Genomic DNA, 13,477 nt, shown 5'->3' on the forward strand with positions numbered 1-13,477 from the left:
ACATGAAAAAGTACCTTGATTCACCCAGACCTAACCCTAACCCTAACCCTAACCCTAACCTTAACCCTAACCCTAACCCTAACTCTAACCTATCCCTAACACTAACCCTAACCCTAACCCTAACAGTTAAAACAAGAAGAGATGAACCACCTAAACATGACATATGAGAAGACTGAAGATGTAATAATATTATAGTTTCTGACTTTAAAAGGCTCATATCCAGCAGATTTTTTTGGATGTTCAGAGAAGATCTACAGGTAGTGCTTATTGAATAATTTTTAAAACAGGAATAGAAGAATCATTTCCAAATATTCTACAAAGCCAGAACTACTTTAATATCAAACCCAGGTAGATACAATGAAAAAAGAAAATAAGTCGATAATTCTGATGAGCATGGACTTAAAAATCTTTAGTAATATACCTGAAAACCAAATACATCTATATATCCAAAACATAATTCAGTATTGCCAAGTTTGCTTTATGCCAAAGATACACTATTGAATCAACATACACCAAAAAATAAATGTGATAAATCATAAATGTGACTCAAAGACAAAAATTTATTCATGGGGAATTTAAACAGATGCAGTGCTAGTGCACACACTCCAATTCACAATAGCCTCAAAGAAAATTAACTATCTAGGAAGAGGCCCAACGAATGAGATGAAAAACCTCTGCAGTGATAACTTTAAAACCTCTAAAGAAAGATTGAGAAAGACATTAGAAAAGGCAAAGACCTTGCATGCTCATAAATTGGTAGAATTAATATGACAATAAATATGATTCAGAAAATGATTTACAGATTTGGTGAAATGATGATCAAAATCTCCGTCTCATTCTTCACAGATTTAAAAAAAAAAAAACACTTTACCTAAATTTCTTTTGAAATCGCAAACAACCCCAGATAGCCAAAGCAATCCTGAGCAAAAAGAATAGTGCTGGAGAGGTTACCAACCCAGATTTCAAATCACATTACAGAGCCAGAATAATAAAAACAGTAAGAAACTGACACAGAAATGGACATGTAGAACAATGGAACAAAACAGTAGACCCAAACATAAGTGCACATGACTATAGCCATCTGATATTTGACCAAAAAATGCCAAAAAAAAAAAAACCCACTAAAGAAATAAAAAAGACCATCCTCAACAAACGGTGCTGAAACTACTTGATGTTTACGTAAAGAAAAGTAAAATTTTAAAAAAAAAGAAAAGTAAAGTAAAATTAGACCCGGGTCTATCACCCTGCACATTAACTACTTCCAAACAGTTCAAAAAGCCTCATTGTGAAACCTGAAACGCTGTTACCTCTACAAGAAACCCAGAGAGTACACTCCAGAATATAGGTGTGAGAAAAAAAACTTCCGAATAAAATTCCATTCATCCAAGGAATTAAGGCCAACAATTAACAAATGGGACCTCGTCAAACTAATATATTTCCACACACCTAAAGAAATAATCACTTGCGGGAAGAGGAATCCTGTAAAACATTTGCCAGCTACTCACTTGAAAGTTGGGGCTAATATCCAGGATATTTTTAAAAATCATTCAAAAATCAGAATCAAATAGTGGACTGTGAACAGTCTTAGAAAAATAAAACACAATCGGCTAAGAAATATCTAAAAAGTGTTCATCCTTAGCAATTAAAGAAATGCAAGTTAAATAACTTGAGAGTTTATACCACCTCAGTCAGAATGTCAAGTAACAGACAGAACTGGAAATCTTTTGTACTCAATGAGGCAACACAGACTCAGAGAGACAAATGCTTTGAGTCTCTCTCAGCTCTGGTTCCTGGCGCCATGGTGTCACGTGCCAGTTTTATAACCTGGAGAAACCAAAGAAAAGGGCACCACGGAGGAAGAGAGCAGGAGAGATTGGAACGGCAGGACACATGATGCCACGGAAGGAAGGGCAGATGACAGGGGACTTATCTGGGTAGTGGTAAGGTGGCCAATACAGAAGGAGTAGGAGAGAGATGGGGGGAAAAAAACCACACTAAAGAAATTTGAAAAAGCCACACAGAATCATACTATTTTTCATTTATCCCAATGACACATAAGGGAGGGGATAACAATCGGTATGTAATATGAATAAATTATAATAAGTAAAATATACATTTTTTAAAAAGAAAAAAGAGTCGAGTGTTGGGTATCTGTAGCTTTAATAATATTTTCCTGAAATGACCCTTATTTCTAAACTATAATTAGTAAACATCCATTCATGTCAGAAAAAAAAAAAGAACCTTAATGTTTATTTCCTGGTTTTCATCTGGTGATGGGCAAAGGGAACAGAAAAATAACATTTATCTTATATTTGATTTTTTTTTCCTGTCGCTCTAAATGGATAATTTTGTCACCCTAAACTTGACAGGATTATTTGATGTTTGGGATATATGTACATATATATATATGTACAGTTTAAATGAAGTTAAGCCACTTGGACTGACAATGCTCCTGAATAGCTTTAGACTATCTAACAAGAACTCCAACACCACCCGTAAGAAACCCTCTTTTGAGTTGTTGGTCAATCCATTTCTGCCTCCCAGAGATGGAAGGGAGTCCTTGCTTCTGATGACACTGCATACATAGGACACGGGACTTGGAGGACCAAGCTGGATATGACCAGAAAGCCACCTCCCTGGAGACTAACTTTCATAGTCCAGGGTAGTGCTAAGTAAGCTGCCAATGGCAGAAGGCATCAACAGTCCTCCATAGCTGTGACACTTACAAACCACACAACCAGCAGGACAAGTTATTCTTAAAGGTACAACAGCGGCACTCATATCGGCAGTGACCAATAGCTGTCTGATTTGATTAAGGCCCATCCAACAGGAGGAAACCATGCCTGGTACTGAAAACCTAGTCAACTACCCAGGGTTAATGAGGCCACCGTTATTAAGAGGATACCCTGTTACCACCGGTTTACTAAACTACCTAACTGTGTTCTAAACACTTTCATTATTCATACAGACATGAGTAGTCCCCAAGCTTCACCAAAAAAAAAAAAAAGTTTCCCTTTGCAGAAGACAAAGACCATTGCAGAAAAAGACAACCTGTCATGATGCAGAGAACAAGCGAGCTTGGGAACCCAGTCCAACTGGATAATTCTCCAACACAACTCTTACACTTAAGGCTCAGGAAACATTGAAAAAAAAAAAGAGGGTCAGAAAGATTGTAGGACCAGGAAAAAAAAAAAAGATGGTCAGGGAATCTACCGCGAGACTGTCTCCTAGAAATGACAGGAAATCTTCACCCAGGATACTTCACCTTATTTAGCTGCCTGACTCAGGCTTGAACAAGGACAACAACAGCTAACGTAAAGCAGGAAATCGCTCACCGGCCCTCCACCCTAGACAAATTATTCCAGGTTGTTAAGAGAAGCTGAAAGCAGCCATATCTTCCCCTCAGGATAAGCATCCTTATTGCTTATCCAATACCAAGTGAGCATCCTGAAATCATGTACATGTAAACAACACTGGACGGACCAGGAGATTGTGTGTGTGTGTGTGTGTGTGTGTGTGTGTGTGTGTGTGTGTGTGTGTAATAATAACAATTAAAGAACAGGAATACAGGAATTTGAAAGGGCGTGGGGAAGGAGATATGGTAGGAGCGGGAGGAAGGAAAAAGAACTAAAAGAAATGATAAACTTATATTTTAATAGGTAAAATATATTAAATTTTTAAATGAAGTAATGATTGAAATTATTAATAAGTTTTGGTGCCACAGTCAACACTACAAAAAGTATTCTAACTTACTTCACACATAATGTAGGTATTATAATAATTTTCTCTGGTTTATTTTTTAATGGTAGTTGCGTTGGAAAAATAATGTCAAATGTTGAAAATACTAAGCATTTATGCAAATTTTATGGCCAATGTGAGTTTAATTTAATTTTTTATTTAAAATATCATTCTATTTTAGACTTAAAAAATAATGAAAACACAATAAAACAGGAGGTGGCAAATCTGGGAGAATAAAAACCCTGATATCGATATAAAACTTTCAATATTCTGGACACTGGCTACTGAAAAGGCAAACGAAGGGCTGCTATCTAAAGCCGTGTCGATGTCCGCGGCCTGTGCAGCTGACGGGGCGCCAGCTGATCTGGGTGGCCAGTGTCATGGTTACATCATAGTGAGCTTCAGCCAAGACCCATATGTGGGCCGTTGGTCCTACCACAGCCAGGGCCTGTGTTGATGCCTATGGTCCCTGTTACCACCAAAGGCCATGTAGGTGTCTGGGGCATGTGCTGCCACCGACCTCCCGGATGCCTCCAAGGACGGTCTGGGTCAGTGATCCTACTGCAACCGGGGCTTTGTTTGCCAGAAAATATGCGGAAGCCCTTGACCCGTGCTCCTGCTGACTGTAAAGAGCAAGGACGCGACATCGGCAGTGATAACGATGAGTGCAGACACACACTAGAGAGGGAGGGACATGGAAGGCTTCTGTGACAACTGCTACCCCCACCCCAACCCCTCCTCAAAAAAGAGTAGTAGCCTAAGCAGGGACCGATTGAAAAGAACTCTTAGGGAGTGTGATAAGGATGCTGATGTTGTCTCCCCGCAGCAGACTGTTTCTGGCCGGGGAGCAGGAAGAAAATGACTTATTTTTACTTAAGCTGAAGCCCACTGAGAATTTGACCATGCTCCAGTGAGTGTATGGATAACACAAATTGGACTTGTTTCGCTTGTTTCTTTGTTTGTTTTGTTTCTATTATTATTGTTATTATTATTATTATTATTATTATTATTATTATTATTATTATTATTACTATTACTATGCTTTTTTTAATTGGGAGGAGAGGTCACTAGGGAGGGAGATGGACACAAAAGGACTAGGAAATGAGAATTATTGGGGGTACATGGTGTGAAATTTCCAAAGAATCAATAAAAATAAATATATTTTGAAGATAGACCGGCCTGATTATAAATGGGATCATAACCTAGTAAAGTAAGTTAAAAAAAAAAAACCTCCATGTATGTACCAACAATGTTTTTATTTAAGATGTATCATAGGTAGATGACATATAGAAGGTAGATGCCAGATATAGCTGACAGCTGAGGGGTAGATAGATGCACATATCTATATGTAGATGAGAGAGAGACAGAGACAGAGAGAGAGACGGCGAGAGACAGAGAGAGACAGACACAGAGAGACAGACAGACAGAGACAGAGAGACACAGAGACACAGAGAGAACGGAGAGAGAAAGACAGAGAGAGAGAGGAGAGAGAGAGATCCAAAGTAGAACTTAGCATTTAAGTATGACAACAGTTTAAATAAACTAATATGCTGAAATTTTTTGTTTCGAAGCAAAAGAGCTTTTTTAGCTTTCTTTTTTTTTCTTACTTTTTAAATAGAAAAAAGGGAGTAAGCAATTAGAGTTAGGACCCAAAAAAAATTAATTTGTTCACAGAAAATGATGAGCGCAGCCCAAGGAGGGTCAAAATAGATTATTCAACAAAGTGAGTTTGATGTATTCTTGAGGGTAATTTTTGATAAACCTGAAAAAGAGAGACAGGCCACTCTAAGTGAATTATCAACTTGAATATATGCAACCCAACCTAGGATTGCTGCTTTTTGTGTGTATAGAGATATTTTCACTTTTATGGGTATAAATTTAAGACACAAAACAGTAGCCAATAAATTAACAGATACCAGAATGTTTCCTTAATTCTGTTTGGCCAAGCACGCCTGTAACCACACATATGACCTCTACACAATAGAGCAGCTATACTTGGCCTGTGGGTCATGACCCGTTTCGGGGTCGAACAACCCTTTCACAGTAGTCACTTATCAGATATCCTGCATATCAGATGTTTGCATTATGATTCATAACAGTGGGAAAATTACAGTTATAAAGTAGCAACAAATATTATGATGGGGGGGTCACCAAAACATGAGGGACTGTATGAAAGGGTCCCAGCATTAGGAAGGTTGAGAACCACTGCCTTCGAGGCTATTGACATAAAATTTTATCTAAGAACTTTAGAATCCAACTATGTGATCAACTTCTCTAAACAAAATCTTCCCAAACGTCCCCCATTCACTATTTCTACTTCTGGTCTAGCTTTGTTTTCATACTCACAGACAGAGTACATAAGATCAACAGTCAGCTAGTGGTCACGTTCAAAACCGCACAACTAGTAAGCAACGTAGTCAGTACTAAATAACAGACAAGAGAAAACAAAATGTGCCAATAAAGAAATGGGTCCAGGCAATAACATACTGGATGTGCCAGAGTAATAGCTTGGGTAAGGTTTCGAAAACCTCTCCCGATTCACAGAATAATCTATTTTAATGTTAACGTCTATACAAATCATATGTTAGAAGCATTTTTATGTTGGTAGCATTGCAGGGTTTCCAGGACAGTATTTATTTTAGAGATCTCATCTGGAAACAAGCAGAGTGTTCATTTTTTAAAAAAACGATGTGACTAGCTACACTAATTCCAATTTTATTAAAAATGCTGCAACATCATAAAAGAATTGGGCTATTTTTCTAGAAATGTGACTAAGTCACCTTTGAAATACATAAAACATATTGTTTATGGAGTCTTACTGATGACCTATTAATTATATGTTATAAAGCACTCTGGATAGTTTAATTGATTCTAGTCTCTTGCTTGGATAGGTTTCGAGAGGCATAGGTTTCCACTGTATACATTACAACGAGGTAATGTTTATTTGATGTGAGAGTAAGAGCGGAATGTTTGAGTTAGGATTAACTATGTGAGCGAACCACCCCGAGAAGCTACCAAGGCTTTAGGCAGGACCACCGCATGACCAGAGCCACTCTCAGGGATCCTTAGTACTAAGCATGTGCTAAACGGTTTTCCAGCAGTTCTGGCATGAGCTGAGACTTGGCATCTTTCCTGTTAGCTTTCACAGGCTCTGGATCCTCTGCTGTTTTTGAGCATGTCTTGAAACAACATCATGGTTCATGGGTTCTTTGAAAACCTTATCGACCTAAAGCCTTTGTATCCCCAAGAGTGGCCGGCTTAAAACATAGCAAGTGCTTTTTTTCTTTCCTCTATCAGCCAAATTTCAAAAAAAAAAAATTCACTGTGTATGGTCAATGAGACACTGTCACTATCTTCCACAGGAAACCTGCTCAATCTTCTTGCCAAAGAACTGGATGCTTCTACAAGTATTTACTTGAATGAAGGCATTGGTTTTCCAGAAGTAATCAACATGATAATTTGTTTGGTAAGAGTTTGCTGAGCTCCGACCTTGTGGTAGATGCTCTTCTGGTTCTCCCATAGGACTATGAGCAAGACAGGGAACACGGAGAAGTCCTAAGCATGAAATGTGATTTTTTTTCTCCTCCCTCTTTCCTTCTCTCCTCCCTTCCTCCCTCCCCTCTGTTTTTATGTTTCCACAGAGTCTCTGGATGACTCGGGTTGGCTTGGAACTCTGGATTTTCTAGCCTCGGCCTCCTGAGTATTGGGATTATACGAGTGCATGGCCGTGTCCAGTGTAGGGGTCTTTGAATCAGGACAAGTAGGGTAAAATAAAGTGACCCCACCTGGATTTTAATTCTCCTACGCCTTATGCTTTTTCAGACTGCTAATATTTTATGGGATGTATTTTTTAAAACCCTGCAGTTTGTCTATCCTTACTGCCTCAAATCTACCTTCCCTGTGCATTAGTCAGGGAGCCTTTGCTCCATCAGTTACTATAAAAGCCTGGTTCTACTATGGCATCTACTATTTATATTTGGATAATTTTACATTTTCCCTGGCATTTCAAGTCCCCCAGGTATCAAGTGTTTGGTTTATATTACCGTTCCCTTTCTTTCATCCCTGCCTTTTAACTCAAATCCTATGAGGCTTTTCCAGTCTCCTTGATTATTACCTATTGAAAGGTTAAGTCTCACAGAAAACCAGCTACTTTCTTATTATCAAAATATGAATGAGCCTCAAAACCATCTACCACGTATTTCACAGAGATGCTTGCCAAGGACAAACTTTGCAAAAGGAAACATTGGCCTATATTATAATAATCCTATGCAGTAAATGTGTTGGGGAGCTGGGGAAAGGGCTCTCGATTTTTGCTCCATGTGTTTTATTCATCTATGGTTATAGAAGTACATTTGTTACTTTGTGGTCAAGAAGAGAAGATAAATGGAGTCGGCCCACCGGGAAAAGGACTTTGATGATTCTGGTTGCTGGAACCTTCTGCCAGAGTAATTACAAGCTTGAATAATAAGAGCATGGCTATCCTTTGTGCTTTCAAGCTTCTGCAAAAAAAAAATTGTTTACTATTCTACTCAATTTTTAAGAACCCCTTTCTTGATGCACAGTGCTACATTGAGATAAAAACATTTTAATCAAACTCAGAAACTTTCTACCTGAATATGTATACTTTTGACAAGCTAGTATTTGCAAAGAAAAGGGAGCCTTAGATTGTATTTCTCCATTTTCATACTCAGAGACTATAGCTTTTGCCAAACTAAATATTTTGTGAGTGTCTTTAACAAAGTAGCATAAAACTACCATTATTCTCCAGTAGAACTCTATTTGAAAGCTTCGCTTTATATGTAACATTTAATTCAGTATAATGTAGCACCACATATAATTCTCTCCTGTTGCTTCTGTTTCTAGACATACAAGGCAAACTTCTGTCTACCATGATTATTAATCCGGCAGCTACACTTCAGGAAGGCGAATGAATTCCACCTTTTGAGAATCCCAAGCTCTAGGAGACTTGTGACTTTGAAGTAACCTTAAAAATAAATGGAGATTTTAAAAATAATAGCAAAGGCTATTTGAAAGTATATTCCTAATTTACTGAAATACTGCAAGTGAGAATCATGGGTGTTCTATACACCTGCTCATCCCTTGCCCCCAGCAAATTACTGTACATATGGTGGCTTTACAGATGGAGCCATAGAAGTCATATCAGTAAACAATTTTTTTTGTAATAAGTTGAGATACGCTAGGATTAGTAAACCTCCAAATTTATTTTTCATGGATGGAAATAGATTCTTGTAATAATGTAAACACCAACTTTGCCTCATATAAAACGTGCTAGGCTAAGCAAGGTCCTTCTCAGCATACAGTATGCAGTTAAGTCACTGGCAACTGCCTACTTCCTAATCTGTGATGCTTTCTCTTCTTTCCCAGCCAAAAGGAGATTAAGTTAAATTCAAAGTAGATCTATGCCAGCTGTACACTTGTAATATTTTGCTGAAAAGTTTTATGTATGCGTGTAACCAGATAGTCCGGCTATCAATCCACCTGATAATTAAGGGAAATACAAGCACACCTTGCTTCTCTGACAGTCTGCCCTGTTCCTATTTTCAAGAAGGAATCTGAGACACGTGATGCACACCTAAACAGGAAAGAAAGAACTGCATGATGAATTCACCTTGCTGACCATCCCTCGGGGAAGTTAGCCTGCAAGCTGTGTCATTTCGTTTGGGCTAGACTTTGTTGACTTAGCCATTTCATAACTTTATTACTGCCCGCTTGATTTTAATTTGAATGGAATCTTTCAACACATGAAGGCCCATCATAGTTATTTTTAAATGAATTACTGAGTGATTCACTGGCGAAACATTCTGGGGATGCTAGAAACATCACTTAGATGATTTAATATACCAAATGAAGGTATATGCAGCTGGCAAATTTATTATGGCAACTTGGCTTGCAACATATGACCCAGTAATTCTCGGAGCACGACCATCACTCTCACTTTCTCTTACCTCCAGCACTGGACACCCGGGACGGATCCTGAGGAGAACCGGATTTGTTGCGGTTCTGATTTTTCCGTTTGCCAGCTGCTCTCACAGATCGAAGAAGCACCTCACTTGCTTTGAAGAAGGCCACCATGAACGGCTGTTTTGACTGAGGCCCCTGTCTTCCCACAAGACCAGCAGATTTTACATTGATGCTGCGCCCTAGGACAAAGTAAAGTAAACATTTACTTTATGAGAAAAGAGATTAAAAAAAATCATGAGGATGAGTTCTGTAGTGCCTTGAAAAGGAGAAAATAAGTTAAGCATTATCAGAATGTTTTCTTTGTAGACCAAGATTCTTACAAACCTTGATATTTATGATCAGATAAGTGCTTGGGCGTATTTGTTTAATTGTCTTGTTCTGCCACAGCATTGAACACATAGAGGGACACCAGGCAACATCCCGTGCTTGCTCTCATCCACCGACACTTTCTCAGACAGCAAGGAAGGTCATAAACTTGCTTATCCATCAGCCTGGAAATTTCCACATCAAATATAAGTTCCAAAGTCAACTCTGAGCTTTCTGCACTAAAGGCCCCACAAGGTGTCTCTAAGGGATAAAGATTGAATGCATGAAGGGCATTTCCACTTTTTCAGCTAGTTTCAGCCTTTCTCGTGGAAGTCAGTACTGAGAGCCTTTTCCCATTCACTTCTGGCCACGTCGGCCAACTTCACAAAGTCGTTTTCTCTACCATTGTAGAGTGCTTTGGGTAATTCTGCGAGACTTTTCCTTGAGAATGCAGGTTTATTGTGAACTCCATTCTTGCTATAAAATATTTTGAAACAAACATGAGCTGTTTTAAAACTTTGTATTGATTCTTTGTGAATTTCATTCCATGCACCCCAGTTTCACTCGTCTCTCCATCGCTCCACACCTGCCCTCCATCCTCAAAAGAAAACAAAAAATAAATAAATAAAAATTAATTAATTAATTAATTAAAATGAACATCTCGAAGTGGGAGCTGCGGTGTGTCACAGTGTGTCACACAGTGTGCCCTTCTGTCCACTCATCTTTACTGGCAAATGTTCATTGTGATGAATCATTGGTGTAGTTTGAGGCCTCTGGCTTCTGCTACACCATCAATACTGGATCCTCGTCGGGACTCCTCTCAGATATACTGTTATTGCCCTGTGTGAGAGATGCTGCAGCTTTGGTCCTGCAGGACCAGCCCCTTCACAAGCTCCAACAGTTCATAGATGACGTAGATGTTGTGATGTGCCAACTGAAAGTCCTGGATCTGGGCCTGGGTAGTAGCTAAGTTGGGCAGCCTGTCAGCTCTTCCACACCCACACCATCAGGGCCAGCTCTCCCACTTTGCCCAGGTGAGGGACAGTAGGCTCTCCTAAGTGACATCAGAGAGCTGGCCCAAAGGCATGAGAGCCACTGAGTTGGCCCTACCCCTGGTCAGCTGTAGCATGACATGCTGTGAATGATGTGGGTGCGGGAGAGCTGGTTCTGCTACACACACACACACAAACACGCACACACACAAGCACACGCACACACACACACACTGAGGCAGCATGGGAGAGACAGCCCTGTCCCTCGCCAGATACAGCACTCAGGAGAGTGCTGGACAGTGCTGGAGAGCCAGCCCTTGGTAACATGGAAATTTCTAAATTTTTCTCCCAGTGAGTTTCCACAAACTGAAAGTTGACTGAGACTTCAGAAGACTCAGATGAAGTCTGGCAACTGTCAATAAACAGAAGGAAGCTCTAAGTGAGTTTATCAACTCTTGTTTCACTTGTACTTTACATCTTAGACCCTTGTTAGTCTCTAGATGTGGCTACACATCAAAGAAAGAAAACCCTTTACAATTGAGGGTGTCCTAGGCTCTAGAAACTGATGTGTTGTAAACTGCCTGTCCCATGGAATAGCAATAATACTTATAATTGTACCAATATGTTTGGAGTACTTCCTGTGAGTATATTGTATAGGTTTCTAGGTGCTTCCTATGCATTGTTTAATATGATTCCACAAACACTGTAGGAGTTAGTTACTGCTATGTACCTGATTTAATGTAACTGTCACTTTAAATTATATGTTTGTATAATATGTAACTAAATAATGTATGTAATATATGTGTATTTATTATATATGTTATATCTATAGACACAAAGAAAACCATTGATTGGTTTCCAGTTCCATGGAAATCACCCAAAAAGGGTGCATTATTTAGTCTTTTTTTTTAATTATTTAGTCTTATGCTGTAGCTCTATTTGGAAATGGCTCAGACTTATTGCAGTTACTGGTCTAGAGATGAAGTTACTGATCCTCTAAGAGTAATAAATAACATGGCTGGAAATATGTGCATGATTGACTCTGGCTTACCCCTTGAGAAATGTACATGTTTTCTTAAAATGTTTATTCAGCAAAGACTATGAAGCAACCTCCACTACAAGGCCCACTACAAGACCTAACCAGCCATAGAAGAAAGAAAATGGAAACAAGTCCCTAAAATTACATCAAAGGCATCCAACAAATAAGCTCCTTCTCTTAACACAGTGTATTTTGGCAGCATAAACAGTTTGGTGTGCACGTGAATTGTACAGGGAGAGACTTTCTACTATCAGAAAAGAAGAGTGTGTTGTAAGAGTTCACACAGCTGTTGTGAGGGACACAGGGGGTCCTGCACATGTCGCGATGCTAGTTTTCAAAAGAAAGTTTGCACCGATCCAGGCAACGTGGGCATCCTCAACGAGTGTCCTATGGCAGAGAAAAGTTGTCTACAAGAAGGAATAAGGGCATCTGCGTCACAAGGCCCTGTGCACTCGGTCCTACCAGGAAAAGAACTGACAAATAACCCAAGCAGTAAACCTTAAACAAATAAGCACACAAGTTTCCCTTTCAAATGCAAACTTATGGTGGCTCTGTGCCAAAGTGTATATACTTCTGAGGAAAACTTTATCATTGGCATGAATGAAAGAGGCAGTTTGATTTGTGGTTAGAGTAGTTTCCATTTTGCTTCCACTGTAACAAATGTATTATTTCAGCTCAGACTTCCTCCTTCTGGCAGCCCCCGTGCTGTAAAAAGAGAAATTAGAAGTCCCAGCCAAACGCCATGCCTTGAACTGACCCACTTCAATACATAAACACTTTTACAACGTGTTTATTCAGGTGTAGCCCTTGAAATCGGTTTAAGAGTTTCCAGCGACTGAGAGCTCACCGAAAGAAAAGAAAATGCAAACTGAGAAACTAAACTGCTGTGGGACAGAAAAACTGGCAATCTGTTCTTCATTTTTTTTCTGCCCTGTTTTGAAATATAACATAAAAAAGTATTTGTTGAAACTTTTACTTTGATATTTTAACGAAGTGTTAATTTAACAGTAGCTAGACCTTACTTGTATACGTTGATGATTGCAGGGACCATTTTTAATATATGATCTTTCTGATTCTGAAACAAGTTACTGTAAGAGCTTCAGTGGAAAAATGGGTTTTCTGTTCATTACAATACACATTCACTTTTATAGCTAAATAGACACTTAACTCCAAGCTCCAAGTTTCCTTCAGTTTGCAACGTCTCTTTTTTAATTCCAAAGAGTCTCCGTATTTTTATTTTTTAGCTATAGAGAATTAATATTGCTTTAAAGATTTACGTTCTGAAAATTGGAAAGATATGTGTTACAAATAACAGTGTTCTTGGAATTTGCAAAGGAAGATACTGTATATGAAGCAAACTATCCCTTCAAATCAATGTGAATTCCCTTTAAAACAACTTTCTATTACTAAATTTCCTCTT

General features: G+C 38.8%; 1 protein-coding gene and 1 long non-coding RNA gene across 3 annotated transcripts in view; one reads left to right on the top strand and one right to left on the bottom strand.

The window, feature by feature from the left end:
• Positions 1–13,477, bottom strand: part of BMP5 (bone morphogenetic protein 5) — a 123,656-nt gene that overhangs the window by 19,082 nt on the left and 91,097 nt on the right. The window contains exon 4 of the mRNA XM_084752394.1: positions 9,705–9,899. Coding sequence (XP_084608520.1) covers positions 9,705–9,899 — 195 coding nt within the window. The remainder of the gene's footprint in view (positions 1–9,704; positions 9,900–13,477) is intronic.
• Positions 4,186–7,503, top strand: LOC311580699. Of its 2 annotated transcripts, none has more exons than XR_014773566.1 (3): positions 4,186–4,286; positions 7,101–7,204; positions 7,380–7,503. It is a non-coding gene; the product is annotated as an uncharacterized lncRNA (long non-coding RNA). The 2 variants fall into 2 exon arrangements; XR_014773567.1 differs by lacking the exon at positions 4,186–4,286 and adding an exon at positions 4,430–4,648.

This window comes from Acomys minous (assembly GCF_964271855.1).
Source record: "Acomys minous genome assembly, chromosome: 13".
Lineage (NCBI taxonomy): Eukaryota > Metazoa > Chordata > Mammalia > Rodentia > Muridae > Acomys > Acomys minous.